This window comes from Pocillopora damicornis, chromosome 5 (genome assembly GCF_964200805.1).
Source record: "Pocillopora damicornis chromosome 5, jaPocDami1.2, whole genome shotgun sequence".
Lineage (NCBI taxonomy): Eukaryota > Metazoa > Cnidaria > Anthozoa > Scleractinia > Pocilloporidae > Pocillopora > Pocillopora damicornis.
The window spans coordinates 22,380,889-22,403,125 of NC_142674.1; the positions used below are offsets into that span (position 1 = coordinate 22,380,889).

The following is a 22,237-nucleotide window of genomic DNA, read 5'->3' on the forward strand; positions in this document are numbered from 1 at the left end:
AACTTCTAAGTATCGAATTAAAAACTACAAGTTTTCGTAAATTCTATTTTTTTACAAATTTTTTTCACTTGTAACTCGTATAATTTTAGGAATATATTTAGTGTTTTTATATGTAATTTATAATCTACTTTTAGTTGTTTACCAGATGTTTCCTCATGGGGACTCAGAATTTTTTCTTTGTCCCACGCTCGTGACAAGACGAAAAACATCTTTCCTAATTTATAAATTCTACGACAGCATTGTTAGTTTCAACTTCAGGGCTCTTCTAGATACCAGACACAAGGGTGAATGGGCTACTCTGGAGCGGCAAAGTTCATCATTCTATTGATGTATTTATCTATTTACCTGATTTTTCCTTCAAATATCATCCCTAAATCACGCATGAAGGTCACAACAATAAAGGAAATGATCACAAAACTAAAGAAGCTCTTGATTGGTACACAAACTCTCCTTGTTAGCACCTTAGCAAGTCCACCTTAGGAAACGTACTGTGACACCGCCAAAATAAATGTAGATCCAATAAACCAAGCCAGTCTCGACCTAGTCTTCTTGAACGAGTTTGCGCGGCTACAAAGGTATAGTCTATTCCATGCATGTGGCTGTTTGCTCGTAGAATAAGGTTTCGTTCTTTAGCTTCCGCGCTTTGTGAGAATTTTTCTCCTGTTATTGTTAGTCGATCGGTGATGGACAAGGCTGGACTTTTCCAAAGTATTGGTTTAAGCGAGCAGAAAGCTCAGGAAACACTGAAGAATGATGCGCTTTCGAAGCGACTGGAATCTATCATAACTTTGGTGAGTAAAAGCTTCGGGTTTTCATTCGATAGATTTTAATAGCCTGTGATTTTTGTGGAGTATTAACTGATCATGGATGCACTTGCTTGAAATAATGTTTATATATTTTTAGTGATTTCGATAGATTGGCTGAGAATGTTTGTTAAAGGTGCTACTGCAATCCCTCTATCTTATATCAGCTCGATCAGTTCTTCGTAGGCTGATGCAATAACTGGTACTTACATGTAATAGTAACATAAGTGGGTAACATAAAGTCTTAAGTTTTCCTCTTTCTTACGATTCTTGCAATAATTGGAAATCCTGCTTTTTTGTGATGTAATTAAAATGCACTACTAGAATGAAGATTTGCTATGTAAATGAGCATTTATTGGTTTTGAACAGTACACTGGTAATATATTGGGTACAAATTGAGTGAGTGAGAGGACTGGACGAGAATGTACAAGGTTTGTATGTCATGACTCACAGCTAAATATTCGCTGTCCAACTGGACCTAACTCAGTCACTGAGGGCTGATTATTTAAACAAAGTTTAGCTGTTGTTTAACAAAACCACATTCTAAACAATCCTCAGTTTAACTTAACCCTTTATCTGAACATTTTTTTTGGGGAACAGGGTTGAGATAGCTGAAAGCTTCCAGTGAAAGGGCATTTTTAAGTCAATCAACCCTCTTATAGAGTGTGCCTCAGGCCCATTGATTGTGTAAAACCTTGGTTTATCCTAGACCTTGTGTAAATATCTGGCTTTATGTTCATGCAAACACTCTTTTTTATCCTTCTCTATTTGCATCCTGCACGTTCATTTGTAAAGCAGGGCTGGGTTAAGATAACCCAGGGTTAGTGTGAAACCTGATTTCAGACGTGAAAGTTTAAAAAGAAATTATTATTTTGGTATAATTTTTTTCGCCTTTTTTATCTTGGATGCTATAAAAAAAAAATCGTGAAAATTATCCCAAGAAGGCTATTGATCAAAGGAATAAAGAAACCCTGATTAAAATTTAACTTTGGATTAGTGCTAATTGGCCTTTGAACAACTTGCCTCAGAGTGCTAATGGAGATGAAGTAATCAAGACACAAAATGAAGCACCCAAAATAAGGACAAGCAAGATCAATTTTGAGTTGTACTTTTTTAAGCCCATGGTCACTCTGTAATCTTTTGGCCTTGTAGTTGATCTCCTTTTTCCTTTTTGCCCTTTTCTTTGTATCTAATGAATTGTGAAGACATGCTTGTACCTTTGTGAAACAGTCAGTATGACACTAGGCTGGGGCAAATAGATTTTAGTGTCTATTGTACAATTGTCCTATGCTGTAGAATTGATGATGGCTATTTCTTGTGTTCACTGCTTCTCTATGCTTAGATTGAGCATCACAATTTTTCTGTTTTTAACAGGTGAAAGAAAAATCCACAGATGTGATTGAAAAACCCACTGGTGTTTTGATGTACTCCTTGGCAAGCAGCAATATCAAAGATGAATCACAGATCAAGTTTGTTAGTAACTACATTGCAAACAAGAAGTTGGCATCTGCGATACAACTGACAGGTATGATGTTGCTATCTAGCGAAAGAGAGGGAGGAAAAGCTGTGATTGATTAGGTTTTTTATTATATCTCTGAATTACTATTTGCATCATGATTGGTCAGTTCATATTTAGCCTTTTTTTACTATATGGTGTGCTAAATCAAAAAGTGTGTTTTGGTCAAAATCTACCCCCTCTAATTTAACCCAGAGATGGAAAAAAAATATATTTTTAAGTTACTAACCTTGTTTTCTTGGTTCATACTGTAAATTAAGTGTAAATAGTGTAAATATTTTAAAGAAACAACTGAAAACGTATCTTTTTAAACAAGCATACTGTTAACTGTGTGAACATTTTTAGACTATCTACAATAGAGATTTTTTATCGCTTTTTAATTTATTGTTAAATATAACTTTGTTTTCATTTTGTAATCTAACTATCACATTCCCTGCAGTTTCTTTTGATATTTTTAAAATTTATTGTAAAGTGCATTAGATCATATACTTATAATGAATTTTGCGCTATATAACTATTAAATTTATTATTATTATTATTATTATTATTATTATTATCATTATTATTACAGAACATGTTTTTTTTTTGCTGGGATTTTCCCCAATGGAATTTTTTTGACCTTTGCCAAAAAAAAGTGTCACAAGTTACAGTACAGACCTTGAACTTGGTGATTAAGAAGTACTTATTGTTTAGTTGGTGATTAATTATTTCAAAGGTGTTTCAGGGGATTGATAAATTTGATGGTACTGTCTGATTGTTTGAGTAAATTGAGAAGGACTGCTGTTGGTGGAAGTGACTGACATTTTAAAAATCATTGTGGAGGTCATCATCAGAATGGAGACAAGATGAAGACTTCCCCTGGGGTTGTCAAAATATCATGAACTGATATGAACACTAGTACTTCTCCAGACTGCCTTTGTCTGATTGGACGACATAAATAAATTCTACCCCTGGGTTCAATCAGTTAATTAATATTCATATTATGTGTTACTTTTATTTTATCTTAGCTGCAGTGGATTTTATGAAGGCCAATCCAGTTTTGCCTGTTGATGTGGCTGCCTTTGAAAAAAATTGTGGTATTGGAGTAAACATCACGCCTGATCAGATTGAAGACTGTGTAAGTAAGAAATTGAAAGATTTGATTTACTCTTTTAAAGTAGCTCACATCAGTTTCACTTAACTTACTTGAATTGCAAGGTACTGTATATCAGTTGAAAGGGAGAATCATTTACGTGTATTACAACTTAACCCTTTGACCTCTAAGAGTGACTAGCATCTAATTTCTCCTTACAATATCACCCCAGAATCACACAATAATGTCATGAGAATAAGGGAAATGATCATTAACAGAAGAAACTCTTGATTATTAAACAAATTCTCCTTGTCAGCACCTTAAGAAATGTATGATGAGCAGTGTGGAGAATATGTCTACTGATGTTAGGGTGTAAAGGGTTAATAATACCATTACTAATACTAAGGATTAAGATAACACTCATTTCAGGGACTTTTGGTTTGATTTTATTTGTCTTTTTTTTTCTGCAAGGTTGAAGAACTTATCAAGAAACACAAGGAAGAATTGTTGAAGAAACGCTACAAATTCAATGTTGGAATAATAATGGGTGAGTTTAGAATGAGACTTTATTCTTTCACAGTCTAATGAGCCACTTTCTCCAATAAACCTTCTCAAATGAGTCCCCTCTCTCATAAAGCCTCCTCTAAAGAGTCCCTCCCTAATAAGCCCCTTTCTGACAAGCCCCTCTCAAATAAGTCCCTCTCAAATAAGCCCCTCAGTAATAAGGCCCCCTCTAATGTGCCCCTTTTCTGGAAGCCCTGAAAATTAAAAATCCTCTTGTGAGCTTATTTAATGGATATCGTTTGTTTTAGTAAAGATATATGAGCTGTTTTTAATTTGTTTGAAATTTTAGGAAAGGCGAGAGAGAAGTTAAAGTGGGCAGATGGAAAAGCTGTGAAAGCAGAAATTGATATGCAGGTTTGTGGTACAATAGCTTGCCATAAATCAGTCCTACTGTCTGCCTGTCATTCTGTATGTCCATCAGTTGTCACTCCATCCATCAGTTTTGCCAGGAACATCAAACTCACACCAGGTCAAAGGAAGTCTTCACTGCTGACAGGAATAAGTTGCCCTTAGACTGAAGAAAATGTCCTATATTAGATAGAAGATCCATGATTACTGTCACAAGTAGAGACTACTATATTATGAACATTTTTTGAAAGAAAGTTAGAGAGAACCATGCTCCAAAATGTAAAAAAAAACAGGAAAATATTGATGTTTGAATGTTATGGACTTATCTTTTGGAAGGTTTGATTTCACACAGGTGTAACTATTAATATTTAACAATGACTCTTTTGTTGGATGGTATTTATTGTTGGTATTTTGACTCTTTTACAGATCTTAGATTTGCTTGGACCTAAAACTGAAGCAGACATGCAGGCTTTCAAAACAAAGGTGACATAACTAGAGACATGTATTTATAGCATCATATTTTACAGTTTCCACCTTGATATAACCAAGTGCATAGAACCAGACAATGAGTGGCGTAAGTAATTGATGGAGATGGTTTATAAGTCACTCTGAGGGGTCAAAGGGTTACCCCTTTAACTCCCATGAGTGATCAAGACAGAATCTCTCCATACAATAACAATACAATATCAAGCAGACAAGTGATGAGAATAAAGAAAAATTTCAGTCAGGGGTTTATTAGTTGATCTAATACCAAATTCCCCAAACACACATCACAAGAACTGCATAGGAGATAGTAAGGAGGATTACTAATGAGATCTTAAGGGTTAAGGATAATTTACGTAAATGAACCATTTTTCAAACAATATTGTATGATTTGAAGTTTGGTCCTTTAATTTACCCTCTCAGAGTGATTAGCATGTAATTTCTCCTCATAGTATCATCCTTTTACCCTCTCAGAGTGATTAGCATATAATTTCTCCTCATAGTATCATCCTTTTACCCTCTCAGAGTGATAAGCATGTAATTTCTCCTCATAGTATCATCCTTTTACCCTCAGAGTGATTAGCATGTAATTTCTCCTCATAGTATCATCCTTTTACCCTCTCAGAGTGATTAGCATGTAATTTCTCCTCATAGTATCATCCTTTTACCCTCTCAGAGTGATTAGCATATAATTTCTCCTCATAGTATCATCCTTTTACCCTCTTAGAGTGATTAGCATGTAATTTCTCCTCATAGTATCATCCTTTTACCCTCTCAGAGTGATTAGCATATAATTTCTCCTCATAGTATCATCCTTTTACCCTCTCAGAGTGATTAGCATATAATTTCTCCTCATAGTATCATCCTTTTACCCTCTCAGAGTGATCAGCATATAATTTCTCCTCATAGTATCATCCTTTTACCCTCTTAGAGTGATTAGCATGTAATTTCTCCTCATAGTATCATCCTTTTACCCTCTCAGAGTGATTAGCATATAATTTCTCCTCATAGTATCATCCTTTTACCCTCTCAGAGTGATTAGCATATAATTTCTCCTCATAGTATCATCCTTTTACCCTCTCAGAGTGATTAGCATATAATTTCTCCTCATAGTATCATCCTTTTACCCTCTCAGAGTGATTAGCATATAATTTCTCCTCATAGTATCATCCTTTTACCCTCTCAGAGTGATCAGCATATAATTTCTCCTCATAGTATCATCCTTTTACCCTCTCAGAGTGATTAGCATATAATTTCTCCTCATAGTATCATCCTTTTACCCTCTCAGAGTGATTAGCATATAATTTCTCCTCATAGTATCATCCTTTTACCCTCTCAGAGTGATTAGCATGTAATTTCTCCTCATAGTATCATCCTTTTACCCTCTCAGAGTGATTAGCATATAATTTCTCCTCATAGTATTATCCTTTTACTCTCTCAGAGTGATTAGCATATAATTTCTCCTCATAGTATCATCCTTTTACCCTCTCAGAGTGATTAGCATGTAATTTCTCCTCATAGTATCATCCTTTTACCCTCTCAGAGTGATTAGCATATAATTTCTCCTCATAGTATCATCCTTTTACCCTCTCAGAGTGATTAGCATGTAACTTCTCCTCATAGTATCATCCTTTTACCCTCTCAGAGTGATTAGCATGTAATTTCTCCTCATAGTATCATCCTTTTACCCTCTCAGAGTGATTAGCATATAATTTCTCCTCATAGTATCATCCTTTTACCCTCTCAGAGTGATTAGCATATAATTTCTCCTCATAGTATCATCCTTTTACCCTCTCAGAGTGATTAGCATGTAATTTCTCCTTATAGTATCATCCTTTTACCCTCTCAGAGTGATTAGCATGTAATTTCTCCTCATAGTATCATCCTTTTACCCTCTCAGAGTGATTAGCATGTAATTTCTCCTCATAGTATCATCCTTTTACCCTCTCAGAGTGATTAGCATGTAATTTCTCCTCATAGTATCATCCTTTTACCCTCTCAGAGTGATTAGCATATAATTTCTCCTCATAGTATCATCCTTTTACCCTCTCAGAGTGATCAGCATATAATTTCTCCTCATAGTATCATCCTTTTACCCTCTCAGAGTGATTAGCATGTAATTTCTCCTCATAGTATCATCCTTTTACCCTCTCAGAGTGATTAGCATATAATTTCTCCTCATAGTATCATCCTTTTACCCTCTTAGAGTGATTAGCATGTAATTTCTCCTCATAGTATCATCCTTTTACCCTCTCAGAGTGATTAGCATATAATTTCTCCTCATAGTATCATCCTTTTACCCTCTCAGAGTGATTAGCATATAATTTCTCCTCATAGTATCATCCTTTTACCCTCTCAGAGTGATTAGCATATAATTTCTCCTCATAGTATCATCCTTTTACCCTCTCAGAGTGATTAGCATGTAATTTCTCCTCATAGTATCATCCTTTTACCCTCTCAGAGTGATTAGCATATAATTTCTCCTCATAGTATCATCCTTTTACCCTCTCAGAGTGATTAGCATGTAATTTCTCCTCATAGTATCATCCTTTTACCCTCTCAGAGTGATTAGCATATAATTTCTCCTCATAGTATCATCCTTTTACCCTCTCAGAGTGATTAGCATGTAATTTCTCCTCATAGTATCATCCTTTTACCCTCTCAGAGTGATTAGCATATAATTTCTCCTCATAGTATCATCCTTTTACCCTCTCAGAGTGATTAGCATATAATTTCTCCTCATAGTATCATCCTTTTACCCTCTCAGAGTGATTAGCATATAATTTCTCCTCATAGTATCATCCTTTTACCCTCTCAGAGTGATTAGCATGTAATTTCTCCTCATAGTATCATCCTTTTACCCTCTCAGAGTGATTAGCATGTAATTTCTCCTCATAGTATCATCCTTTTACCCTCTCAGAGTGATCAGCATGTAATTTCTCCTCATAGTATCATCCTTTTACCCTCTCAGAGTGATCAGCATGTAATTTCTCCTCATAGTATCATCCTTTTACCCTCTCAGAGTGATCAGCATGTAATTTCTCCTCATAGTATCATCCCAGAATCAAACACTAAGGTTATGAGAAAAGAGGAAATGATCATCAACTAAAGATCTGTGCTGAGTTGTTCAAAGCTGGGTTGAGGTAACCCAGGGTTAGTGTGAAATTTGCTTTCAGATCTGAAAGCTGTAAAAGAAAATTCAGTACTATTCCTTTTGTCTACAATTTGATGATTGGATGCCCAAATAAGAATAAAGGTAATTATCTGAAAAAGGCTTTTAAAAAAAGTGAATGAAGAAACTCAGATTAAAATTTTACCCTGGGTTAGCACTAATCAGACTTTGAGCAACTGGGCCCCAAAGCTTCTGACTGCTAAACAAATTATTGCTCAGGAAATGTGTTGGGAACAGAATGGAGAATATGCTTACTGATGTTAGGGTGTAAAGAGTTAATGTTATGGACTGTACATGTATTGATCATAGGAGGCCAAGCCCAGCAAAGAGGGAAAGCCAGCAAAAGAGTCTCGTTCTGCAGCTGTAGAGGTTTCATTGAATGGTGATACTGGAGATGATGAAACAAGTTCTTTGTTTGGAGAGGCAAGCAAGTTCCACAAACCAGGTGAATATAGCTCAGGATACAGGCCACATCATATAGTTTGCAATTAGTTTTAATGTAAATTCTGTTTCCAGCCATGATACTCTGGCATGTATCTAGTAATTCATCTTCATATTTGCCTCTCTTGTCTTATTATATCTCACCAAACTAAAATTTTTTTAGTATTTATAGTTTTGTGGTTAGCCAAAATTATTTTACCCTTTGAACTTTGAAAATGACTGGCATTTCTTCTTAGAGACAATATCACCTCCAAGTCACACACTAAGGTCAAGACAATGAAGGATCAGCTCTTGATTGTTTAACAAATTCTCCCCATCAGCACCTTAGGAAAAGAATAAGAACAGCTTATAGAATATGCACACTGATGTTCAAGTGTTAGGGGTTGACTCATTTGAAATCGTGTACCGTCAGAAGCTTCATTAGGAATAGTTATTATCAGGCCATGATGTAATAATGTTTATGATAATGGACATGTAAGATGTCTTCAGTCTCCCCTTGGTAACACACTTAGTTATGTCTATGTACTAATCAGTATTTTCTATAACTTTTTTAAACTTAGGTGAGAACTACCTTACACCTGCCTATGTTGTAACCCCTAAGACAATGGCACTACTAAAGGAACATTTAGAAAGAACTGGAGGAAGGGTGAGTGTCAGATAGTTTAACTGTTCAAGTAATGAAATGATTCTTACAGGATTTCACAGTTTCAGTGTTGAATGATGCATTATGCTTTGAAGACATGTTAACAATATGGACTGTTAACTGAGTACTTGGGTTACAAAACTGGCAGAGATCATTTTATTTCGTCCTGGGCTAGACTATTACTAACAATAACTTGTTCTCTCGAACTGACTGTTTACTCTGGGGAATACAAATGTGCAATGCTGGACTGCACAGAAATCAAAAAGTACATTTTAATAAGGAATTGTTGTTGATTGTCCAACATCATACATAGAGAGAAAAGCCCCACATTGTAATCTTCAGTTGTTAGAAAATATGTACTCTAAAATACATGTAAGCATAGTTCCCAGCTCACAATTTATTAATTTTTATTGTAATTTGTAGACTTCCATATTTATTTTCAGTAATTAATTATTATTTTCTGTCATTTTTTTCTGTGTTTCCTGAGTTTACATGCAGTACCTACACAATAATTACATAGCATCTTCTGACAAGCTAAATATTACATGAAGTTTATTAAGGATTCTACTTTTCTAGGTGCAAACAAGATTTCCTCCTGAACCCAATGGCATTCTTCACATTGGTCATGCCAAAGCTATCAACTTCAACTTTGGTTATGCAAGAGTAAGGTTTATGATACTGTATCACTTCAGAATGCTCTGATAGCTTTTTCTGATTGTTTAGTCTAATCGTCCATATAAGGGTAGTCTGGAGAAGGAATGTTTTGGTAGTGCTTACTGATGTTTCAACAACCTAAGTGGAAGGCTTCATTGGAGTCTAAAGAAGAGTTTTTTTTTAGTTGAATAGTATAAGTTGTGTGGTTTGTGGGGTGAACTGATTGCTCAGTTTTTGCAGTGATGATATTGGCTGTTAGATTCAAGTAGTATAAGTATGTGGTGATTGGTCAGTTTTGATCTATTGTGATGTGAGGTTGTGTTTTTTGGTTTGTTGGTTATGTAAAGTCAGGAATAAGATGGTGCCAAAAATTGTTCATTATTTAATGTGGGAAGTGCTGCAAGATTAGCTCAAGACATGGTGATTTGGAGGGACCTTGTTAAGGTGTTACCTGTGTCACTGGGAACAGTGAAGTTGAGTGTATGTTGCCAGTTATTGTTGAAATCTGTTGTATTTAATAGACTCCTAGCACTAAATCTCATCTTGTTTATGTTATCATCATTAATGATTTCTGTTTTAGCATTTTTTGAATGTATAACTGCGATAATTGTGATTGCCATCACAATCCCAACCTCATCATCATCATTACCTTTATGAATCTCATCAGTGTTATTGATATGTATTTATTATTTCCTATTAATTCTCCTCAGGCCCACAATGGTGTTTGCTACTTGAGATATGATGACACAAACCCAGAGAAGGAAGAGGAAAAGTTTTTTACAGGAATTTTGGATATGGTCAAATGGCTTGGTAAGTAAAGAGAAGTGCTTCAGATGGCAGAGCTGAAAACCCTAAGGGATCGGAGGGAAGACCTTTGCTTAAAATTCTTTAACAACATCGTCTCCAATCCCTTGGATTGTTTGTACCACTTACTGCCTTTTGACAACCGAGATCAACTTAGGGAGTTACGACGACGCAGACCATTTAGAGTTTCCTTTAAAACAAATCGGTTCAGAGATACTTTCATTCCAGCAAGCGCAAGACATTTTAATTGACATCTATTACAATTGTATATGGGCCCATATGTAAATTAGTTCCCTTTTAGGTTTGATTTTATTGTATAGTTCTATTATATAATTTGTACACCTTTGTAATTCAGCTTCCAGCTGCTATTAAGGTATTATTAATAAACGTCTATCTATCTATCTATCTAAAATAGTTTTGTTAAAGAAGATTTCTAGGAAAAGCTCAATATTTTCTGTCTGTATATCTCTCTTAGTTTTTCCTTTAAATTTGTCAAGTTCAAGAAGTTTTAACTGACTGTGAAGAATTTATGCCCATTGTCAAAAATTAATCCTTTGATCCCCAAGTAGTACTTCATAACATCTAATTTCCAATATCACCCCTGAATCATGCTTTAAGGTGACAAGAATAAAGAAGTTCGTGATTGTTAAATAAATTCTCCCAGTCAGCATCTTATGAAATGTATAGAAAACAGTATAGAGAACATGCATACTGATGGCGGCATCTAAAGGGTTGATTCACAAATTTCCAAGTGGATTCATTTGCAATCCATGCTTGATCATCTCTATCATTAGCCACACTTGATTCTTCCTGGGTAATTGATGTCTTTTACTGACCAAGTTTTTTCTGTTCAGTTTGATGGGTCAATGGGAAAGTATATGGGGCGTTCCATAACTTACTGTACTGACCAAGAAATTGAGATTAGTAAGATATTTATTTTATTTCTGGGTTCAAATGGAGAAGAAAGATTTCTATTCAAACAACCTTTTGAATTTAGCAGGTGCACAATGAGATACAGTCTGCTTAATTGACCAATCATAGTGCACATGCTAACAAATTATTATCTCTTTATTGTTCTCCTTCCTAACTAAACCAAAATTGAATTGTGTGTAGCTTCTCCACCAGACTTTGACATCCCACTTTCATTTGTTTTTTTGGTTTTTTTTCAGGTTTTGAACCATGGAAGATAACCCATGCTTCAGACAATTTTGGAAAATTGTACGATTTTGCTGTAGAGCTCATCAAAAGGTAAACATTTATCACATTGATGTGCATTTATAGCAACAAATCTGCTAGTCACAGTAATGACAATTTTACTTTTTTTTTTCATCAACTTTGGGATGATTTAGGGGACAAGCATATGTCTGTCACCAGCAGTATGAAGAAATCAAAGGCCATAATCCCCCACCCAGCCCCTGGCGGGACAGACCAATAGAGGAATCACTGAGGCTGTTTGAGGTTTGCATCAATGTTGTTTTTTTTAAGTAGCTCATGTAGGGGTGGCAATGGTGAAATCCTAGAATCCTGAGGTGCAAAGACTCTTGTTTAGAAACCTAAGACCCACACCAAACAGTAGTCCCTGTTATATATGGTTGCTTAACCCAGATTGTTACAAGGTACTGGTAATGAGGAGAAAGTTATGATACCCTCTTCTGTGTTGGTTTTTACCATGTATTTGACAAGCACCATGTTAACCATTCAACTCCCAGAAGTGATCGACATGAAACTTCTCCCAATAATTATATCCTTACATTATTCTGCAAGCAGCTGATGAGAATATTCAAACTTATCAGGTAGAAGTTGTTGTCTTGATCTAACACCAAATTCTCATAACTAATTTAGAAGGAAATGTCTAGCAGCTAGAGTGGAGAATTACCAATCAGATCTTGGGAGTTAAAGGGTTTGACCAACAAGCAACCCTTCAGTTAATTCTCTTGATGACATAAATTCAGGTTGATTCATCCTTCTACTCCAAATAATTACCAATAATCAATTTTTCCTTACAATATTGATATGTTGTCCAGCAGGGCCCAGTTATTTAAAGGGTGGATATGTATATAACAGAAAAATCCCTATTCAACATCTATTGAAGTGTTAACAAAACCTACTGCACTATCCACCACATGGAGATTTATTCAGTGGATAGTGTTATCCACCCTTCAAACCATCAGGCCCAGATAGTCGAAGAGAAGATGGAAAAATGACAATCAGGGGATATCCTTTGATTCAACACTAAATTCTCTGAGTGAAATTACAAGGAATATATGACAGGCTGTGAGGAGAATTGATATATACATCCTGGGAGTATAGGTTTAAGACGTCAGCCTGCCTATAGTTAGATGTGCTTCTTAGCAAATTGAAGTAATTTTCTGTTCAAGTCATTCATGGTTTGCACTCTTTCAGGATATGAGAAAAGGGAAAATAGAGGAAGGAGTGGTAAGGGTTTTTATTTTACAACTTTCTTTCTTCCACTTGAGAAGCTGAGAAGCTGCTTGTCAGAGAAGCTATCTACCACTTGACTTGGAAATAACTTCCTTCAAGTGTGGTTTTGTCATGTATAAACTGTGTCACTTTGTCTTTCTGCAAATAATATTCTGTTCATTTGTTTTCTTGCTCTTTTGTGAAAAATGGAGATAGCTCCCCTGAGCTTTCAAGAGAGAGAATTATGTAGTTATGAGAACAAAACTGCCGATTAAATGATAAAAAATAATTTTCAAACCCAGATTAGGCAAAATATCTTGATCTGTCAGTGTCTGACAGATCAATTAACTTGTCCCAGTCATGAACTTGGACAAATAATTTGACTGCTGATCACTGGAAAATCATGCTATCTGTTCAACTTCATCCAATGATTCTTGTTGATTATTACCTTTCATGTTGCATTCCCAAGGCAACACTGAGAATGAGGACCACGCTTGAGGATGGAAAAATGGACCCTGTGGCCTATCGTATAAAGTTTACCCCTCATCATAGATCTGGAACTGAATGGTACTTGCATTGATAAATTTTTGTTGTCATAATATATTTACCTTGTTATAGAAAAATCAATGCATGTCATTGTCAGATCACAGAGTTTATTTCCTCATCATTGTAGTCTGTGACAGCTGACTGAATTAATGATAGATTCTCACCATGCTTTTTAATGGTAATTTTATAAAACTGATATTTATTTGAATTAATATTGATGGATTATTTTATATTTATCAGGTGTATATATCCAACATATGACTTCACTCATTGTCTGTGTGATTCTGTGGAGGATATCTCACATTCACTCTGTACAAAAGAATTTCAGTCAAGGTAGGTGCAGTGTAGATAGGCATTGAATTTAGTAATAGAACCCACTTTGGACTGGCTAATTTATGTAATAACCCACTCGGGTTACTGGGAGAACACAAAAATATATTGTAAATCCCATGCCTATAGAGGTGAGTGATTTACAAACTTTCTTGTCTTGTTTCCATATCCAACATTGGTTATTGTGCTGTTAAACCAGCAGAAGCAGGGTCTATTGATTTTATTAGATAAACTTAAAATGTTTCAGTTTTCTATGGTGCTTTACACAATAGGTTTTTTTTGAACAATTAGGGCACATGAAGTTTCTCAATTTTTTTTCACAATTAGTACTAGACCAATTCTTTCTTGCTCGTGTCCAAAAATAACAAATGTTGGTTTCACTTTACATGTATAGTGTTGCAAAAGTTGAAGCTGATCTTTTCCCTGCAGATACCTTTGAGTTTGCACCCACATTAGCTGTGTCACATCAGGCACAGCTTCTAAATGTTTGTTTCTTTCTGTTTGACAGGCGTTCATCATATTACTGGTTATGCAATGCTCTTGATATCTACTGCCCAGTTCAGTGGGAGTATGGTCGATTAAACTTGAGTTACACTGTTGTCTCCAAGAGAAAAATTGGTAAATTGATCTCTTCTGGAATTGTCAGGTAGGTGAGAGAACAGAGGAGTTGTGTGCTGGTGTGTTATGGTTTTAACCCTTTGACTCCCATGAGTGAATGAGACAGAATTTTTCCTTACAATATCAATACAATGTTAAGCAGGCAATTGATGAGAATATAGAAAAATATCAGCTAGGGGATTGTAAGTTCATCCAATACTAAATTCTCCAAATTAACATCACAAGAACTGTATGGTAGACAGTAAGGAGAATTACCAATGAGATCTTGGGAGTTAAATGGTTTAAACATATTAATTAATTATACTGAGAGGGCGATTTTCTATCCACATCCTGGGAGTTTTGAGAATTTTCCTCCAGATCTTTGGGTTGATCCTTTTGGTTCCAAGATCTGAATATAAATTCTTATCTCTGATTGTCAGACATTCTTTCCCTCATTCGTTACCAAATAAAAAAGTAGTAATTATAATGATTTTTTTTTGCAGAGATTCCTTTGTTCTCTGTTAGGTGTTATTCACCATCTCTTTCATTCCCAAGATCAAAATATCCACTCTCTTTACTGTTTGCCATACATTCTCTCTTAATTGTAGATGAGAGAATTTGGTTGTTAATCAAACAACAGTTTGTAGTTGATATTCTTCTGATACAAAAATTTCTTTTACATGTAGGTCTCTCCTGGTAGTGACAAGGTTAATTTTTGTCTTTTTCAGGGACTGGGATGATCCAAGATTGTTCACTCTCACAGCCCTGAGAAGGAGAGGATTTCCTCCAGAGGCTATAAATAAATTCTGCAGCAAGGTAACTTACTCCTTAATGTGTAAAACATAGTTTGTCATAGTTTCTGTGACACAAATTGTCAAGAAGTATTCAAGACATTTGATACTCCTTCTGGTGCACTCCAAACTGTGACTGTCTTGGTTTGTAATGGCAGTTACCAATGTAGGAACCTGTGTTTAACCATTATGTAATAATTTGTATTGTTTTATTACATAGTTTTAATTGTTAGAAGTGAAAGTGAGATTAACATTCATAAAATATTACTGACAATAACTCATGCACCATCTAAGTAATAAATAATAAATAAATAAGTAATTAATTATTAATTAAGTAATATCTAAGTGGTAAGACATGAAAGGTAGCATGACTCCTGTTTTTGTAAAACTGAATTTCAGCCACACTACCTTCTCTAAATATTCACAGTGCTGTCATTGGTGTAATAGATCATGTAATAATATTACACAAGTTGACAACATTGAAAGAAGTTGAGTTTGGAACCCAGTGTTAGGGACAGAGTGATGATCCCAAGAAAGATCAGGATTGACTCCTTCACTTCTGGAATCAATTTTCTGCACCTTCTGACATTCATTTCCTATACTTTAAAGCTTTGGGAATTTGCATGGTGTCAACTTGGAAAAAAATCGCCCAGTATTTAATATTTTTCTTTCTACACATTGCTGCCCTGTTTTACAATGTGAAGAAAGAGTAAGGAGGAATTATTTTATGGTCACTCTCGGGAGTGAAAGTGCTAAACATTGTTGAATTGTTTTGTTGCAGGTGGGTGTGACAATGGCACAGACAGTCACAGATCCATTGCTCCTTGAGTCATGCGTTCGGGATGAACTGAATGTTACTGCTCCCAGGTAGTTATAGCAACTATTGCAGTGCTCCTTTAATTTAGTCAGTGCTCATGTATGTTAAATTTATGACAACCATGGAAATTCACAGGTAGTGGTGACACATTTTGCTGTGAATGGTGATTATTGAGTTAAAATCTTCACACCCAACCATCATTGATAATAAAATTATGCTCTGTACTGTTCTCTAATTCTGAAAGGTTCCAATAATGAGAATTTGTTCAATGATCAAGAGCTTCTCCAGTTGGCAATTATTTCCTTTATTCTTGTCAGAGTAATGCGTGATCAGTTCAGGGGTGAAATTGTCAAAAGAAATTTGACGCTCGTCCCTCTCAGCAGTCAAAGGTTGCTCATTGATGACACCAGACCAAGTTCCATGACATATCCATAAAATTTCTTTTGTTGTGTGAACCAACCAATCTGGCCCATGTTATCGCTGCTATTATCAGAGCAATCATTTGCAGAAGTTTATGGCCATTGACTTTTGATTTCTAAGAACATATTAATGTTAATTATTATATAAAAATTGTTTTTGTGAAAGTGATGGAAATACCAATAAAAACTTTTTCAAACTTTCAGGGTCATGGCTGTTCTTGAACCTCTCAAGGTGACAATTCAGAACTTTGACAAGGTAATGTAAGATTTGAATTATCTAATTAATTAATTAATTATCTAATTATCTAATTAATTAATTAATTAATTATCTAATTATCTAATTAATTTATGTAGTGAAACCGTGATGGCCGAAAATTTTTCATGGACATTCACTGTGACACCATGATTATAACATTCTTGAAAATGTAAAGATACTGTATTTACAGTTTCACAGTTTTAAAATAATTTTTTTTATTGCAAGCATTTGGCCTAGCTTCAACTTTTTCATGGCACAAGAACTATTTGGACTATGTGTGGAAAACAATGAGCAAAATACAAGCAATGTCTTATTTTGGTTGTTGAATTTTTTCTGTTAGCAAGTCAAGCTCGGTGTTCCCAATTTCCCTCAAGACACAAGCAAAGGATGTCATGAAATATCATTTGGAAAAACAATTTTTATTGAACAGACAGACTTTAAAGAGGTAAGTTACTAGATATTTCCAAATTGACAATCATAGGGTTGTGTCAACAATTTACACCGAAATGTCAGTATGCATATTCTCCATACTGTTCTTTATACATTTTCTGGAGCAGTCACAAGGATAATTTGTTTTACAATCAAGAGCATAAGTGTGTGATCATTTCCTTTATTCTCATTACCCGAATGTGTGATTCAGGGGCGATATTGTAAGGAGAAATCAGATATTGTTCACTCTTAGGGGTTGAAGGGTCAAGTGATAATGTTGAGTGGCAGTCTCATTTTAAATTGGCTCAACAACATGCATTTAGTGGTCCACGAGATGATGTCTACTTTCATAAGTGTTTACTTTCATCCTTCAACCCTTTAATTCCCATGAGTGACCAAGATAGAATTTCTCCTTACAATATCAATACAATATCAAGTAGACTAGTGATGAGAATAAAGAAAAATATCAATTTGGGGATCATAAGTTGATCTAATACTAGATTCTCTAAACTAACATCACAAAAACTGTATAGTAGACTGTAAGGAGAATTACTGATAAGATCTTGGGATTTAAAGGGTCAAGATCTGTTATTTGTTTTTGTTAATTTGTGACAGCTTCCCTTACCTTCCTGTCTTTTTGACTGGTTCCATAAGATGTTTGTTGGTCCCTGCAACAATGGCTGCCTGCAGGGTTGCTATGGATACTTTTATTCTCCTCCTTCACTATTCAACTGTCAAAACTTCTGCTTTAGGTGTCAGAGAAGGGTTTTCGCCGTCTCACTCCTGATCAGTCTGTTGGCCTCAAGTACGCTGGTATGGTGATAACGCTTCATAAAGTTGTTAAGGTATGGCTGGTTCACCTTCATACCTACAGTGTCACTATTTCTTCTTAGAGTGAGGTTCACTGGGTTTTATTCCATAGTGCCTCAATGCAAATCTGTTTTCTAGTTTGTAAGCTGTTTTATACATTCTTTAATCAATGTCTACAATGCAGCAATGCCAAGCTGTAGCAGTTTTGTGGATATCATGCTCTACGATCATGTTTACCCTTTCAATCCAAAATGTTAAAAGTCAATTCTTGCCACTGTCTGGTACACGTTTTGTGTTGTTTTAGCATGGAGAAATTAGTGTTTAATCAGACACTCTTCCTAAGCTGTGATTTTCTTCCTAGTCATTAACTTTCTTCTTGGAATGGTGTTGAGATATTATAATTGTTATGAGTAAACTTCTCTTTGTTCACTCTTGTTCTCCTTTTCTGTGTCAGGATTCCAGTGGGAAAGTGACAGAGTTGTTAGTGAATTGTGAGTCAACCGAAACTGCACCAAAACCAAAGGCTTTCATTCACTGGGTATCTTCACCTCTGAAATGTGAAGTCAGACTTTATGAAAGACTGTAAGTATTTTGAATTTTTATTATCTGGAGAGACCAGTGCTTTCACACAAAGGACCACTTTTCATATGTGACTTTTCAAACCATGCAGGCAATTTTCAAATTTAACAGGCAGTACAAAAGACACTCTTTTTCTCTGGGTCTTTTTTTCCAATATAATTGGTTGAAATTAACCAAACATGTAGTAATAACGGATTGCAGGATTTACTTTCAGTGCTCTGAGCTGCGACCATTTTGGTTATCATGGGGAGTAGAAAAAGATTTTGGAAACAAAATTTGTTGCCAATCTAATGACTTACTGCTGTGTTCAGCAGTTATGTGGCAGGCTACAACATTGGTTTCAAATACTGTGTATGGTGTTAAGTTTAAGTGACACAAACTTTGCATAAAATATTGTCTTAGTGCAATATGTGACAAAATTTCTTCTTTTTTTACTCTCTCCTGGCAACTTAAGTTTTTCATTCTAGTGGACCACTTCATGTCTTCAGATGGCCAAGCGGTGTCTGAAAAATATGATCTTGGAACTCAGAATTTATTCAAGTCATACTTAACTGAATGAAATTGTTTGATTGTAAATTAACAATTCTATGATAATTGCATTGAAACAGATTCAAACACAAGAATCCAGAAGACCCAGCAGAAGTACCAGGTGGTTTCATAACAGATTGCAACAAGGTATGATTTCTTACTTTTTAACCCTTTACAACCAAACATCAGTGTGCATATTCTCCATACTGTTCTCTGTACATTTCCTTAGGCATCGACAAGGAGAATTTCTACAACAATTAAGAGCTTCTTTAGTTGTGATCATTTCCTTTATTCTCATGACCTTAATGTGAGATGCAAGATTGATATTGTAAGGAGAAATTAGATGCTAGTCACTCTTCATGTGTGATCAATTGGCTGATGGGAAAAGCCCTATGTGAGTGTTGATAGACTTCTATTTTCCTTTAAAAACACAAAGAGAATTTGATGTTGCATCAAAAACACTTATGGCTCCCTTTCACCCGCCCCTTCCTGCTTGATTTGGCAAGGCACTGAGACATTCATTGGACTTTTTCACACCCCCTCTCCCTCCCCTCTCCCCACAAACACCTCCCCTTCCTTAGTAATACACTAACATGCTTTGTTTTTTTTCCCAAAAGGATTCTCTTACTGTAATCCCTGATGCTCTTGTGGAACAAACTGTCAAACAGGCAACTGTCTATGACAAATTCCAGTTTGAAAGGATTGGTTTCTTTAGTGTTGATCCTGACAGCAGTAAAGACAAGGTGAGCACCCCCCTTTCATTGCGCACAGTCGTTGAAGCCCTATGCTATGTTGTTAACAATGGAGCAAATGTATCTTATTAGATTTTTGAGTGTGTAGTATCACTGAGTACTTTTACAAGTTGTGCCATATTTTGATGAGCCTGCAAGGCTAGTCAAAAGACAATCAATGACTGGTTAGCCAGCAGGGCAGTGAAACCCCAAACAAAGTCACTATGGCAGAATATTGTGCAATCCTCAACTCATCAGAGCCCAAGAACTGATTTGATTAACAGCTTACTTCAAATGATAATTTTGCTAGATGATGCAATTTTTTTTGTCTTATGTTTCAGCTGGTGTTCAACAGAACAATCTCTTTGAAAGAAGATCCTGGCAAACTGTAGTTGGAAAACAGAATATACCTTTATCAATGAATACTATTCAAATAATATAGTGCCAAGACTTTCTAGTGACCATTACCCAGCCATAGCGATTCAAATTCCCTTAGAGTACCTCTTTACAACCACATTCATTTATTATTATTCTAAACCCTTTAGTCCCTAAGAGCGACTAGCATCTAATTTCTCCTTACAATATCACCCCCTGAATCAAACATGAAAGTTATGAGAACAGAGGAGATGATCACTAACTAAAGCAGCTCTTGATTGTTACACAAATTCTCCTTGTCAGCCTCTTTGGAAATGTATAGAGAACAGTATGGAGAATATGCTTACTGATATTAGGATGTAAATGGTTAATTTAGTGCATCTCTCAGGCAGATTACTTGGTTATGAACTTTTGGAACTAGGATAAAATCTAAAATAAAATAAATGGTTGGAGACTTAATAATCCAAATTCTACTATGTCTGAGATTTGAAATTCTGAATGTGTACCTTGGGTATGGCTGGAATATTTCCTTCACTCCCAGAGGGACCTTCTTTTAACATAGCTTGTTTAAGCAATAGATCACCCTTTTTATTGGTTTACCAGAGTACTAACCTATGCAGGATGTTGGGAGAACATGAAAAAAGGTTGGAAAACATGTCTTGAGTGTCCAGCTCATGATTTATAAACTTTTACCAACATCCCAAGTGAGTCATCATGCTGGTGAAATGGTACAATAAGTGTGGTCTACTATTACCGGTGATTGCTTTATTCATAAAATAAACTTGAAGGGTTGCTTAATTGCTTAAGGTCTAACCCAAACCACTGTTTTACTCAACCAGTGGGCCTTAGGTTTTCTCTATAATATTAAATAAATGCCCTTCCACTGTTAGCTTTTGGCTCTTTTAACAATGTTCACAAAAGTAAATGTTTAGATGAAAGATTCAGCTAAATTGAGGATTGTTTAGGATACAGTTTTGTTGAACAACCATTTGACTTTGTTTAAATAATTAGACAAAATGTCTCAATTCTCTATTATGGGCTTATCGCTGCTATAATTGATAGATCTTTGACCAATTAAGGCTCTTGTAGTATGTCAGCTATTGTTTAACAAATCTTGACATAAAAAAGGCATAACATGTCTTTGAGTACTAGTAAATGTTGCAGTAACATATAGCTATATAGTTTACTTTATATCATGGCCTCCTAGTGGACTTCTCAACTGAGTTACACAATGTGACTTTCTCAAAGCTTTGACACTAAGTATCAGTTTTTCTGTTTTATGTAGTCTCACAAAATGCCTTTCTTCTGAGTTTCCTTTAGTTAGTAACATTAATGATATTAATATTTACCATTCCTTTTAGTACCTATTTCGATGAGTTTTGTGCTTTCTGAAGCAAACAATAAAGGTCACTCACAATATTTTATACTTTGGATACTTAGAAAAACAACATTCATGTTTTTATAAAAGCAACCTGGCAACTATTTTGTTAGATTTCCCAGTAACAATTAAAATGGAAATTCTATTAAAATCTCCTGAACATCATACCTGTGAGGAATACCTGGCAGGTTGTTTTGCTAGATTTGCCAAGTTCTTGATGCAAGCAGCAATTGTGCTGTGTTTTGAATTGAAGTGGAGTAGATTAATTATGTGGGCCACTATTAAACAGTGCCAGACTGTAGTTTATTGCCCTCTCAACTTGGCACAAGGTTTCAAAATGTACTTTTATTCACAAGGAATAGGACAGACTGTTTAATGTCTGATCACACAGGCTTCCAGCTTGTATCCGTGTTCTCCTTTTCAGGCAGTAACCAGTAAAATTTACTTTCAGAGGTACCCCAGGGTACCACTTAAATTCCCTTTGAATTATTGAATATTCAACTGGTAAAAGGATTGCAAAACCAATTTGAAAACATCTTTTACCTGTCAAGCCTAACAAATAGGAAAATGCTGTGTATGTGTCTAAGAGTTCCCTAGGACATTCCTGCTGTTATCTTTTCCCAGGCTTTCCTCAGGAAATGTCCAAAAATTTGAAAGGAATAAAAGTTGTTAAAGCCCAGTTATTCTCATATACATACAGTTGCACCTAAAAATTGGTTGTAACCCCATA

General features: G+C 35.4%; 1 protein-coding gene across 2 annotated transcripts; it reads left to right on the plus strand.

Annotated features, from left to right (window-relative positions):
* The first annotated feature begins 463 nt into the window (after positions 1-463).
* Positions 464-21,548, plus strand: LOC113678465 (glutamine--tRNA ligase). 2 transcript variants are annotated; one of them, XM_089206760.1, is made up of 25 exons: positions 464-791; positions 2,178-2,328; positions 3,327-3,436; positions 3,863-3,938; positions 4,245-4,309; positions 4,730-4,786; positions 8,268-8,403; positions 8,960-9,045; positions 9,619-9,705; positions 10,407-10,506; positions 11,670-11,748; positions 11,850-11,958; positions 12,904-12,936; positions 13,391-13,488; positions 13,708-13,800; positions 14,306-14,443; positions 15,123-15,210; positions 15,967-16,052; positions 16,626-16,677; positions 17,018-17,122; positions 17,859-17,951; positions 18,371-18,498; positions 19,104-19,170; positions 19,641-19,766; positions 20,096-21,548. In XM_089206760.1, the coding sequence occupies exons 1-25, from the start codon at positions 594-596 to the stop codon at positions 20,144-20,146; spliced, it is 2,412 nt and encodes an 803-aa protein (XP_089062886.1). In that variant the 5' UTR covers positions 464-593; the 3' UTR covers positions 20,147-21,548. The 2 variants fall into 2 exon arrangements, with proteins under 2 accessions (XP_089062886.1, XP_089062887.1); XM_089206761.1 differs by lacking the exon at positions 464-791 and adding an exon at positions 1,128-1,234.
* The last annotated feature ends 689 nt before the right edge of the window (positions 21,549-22,237 follow it).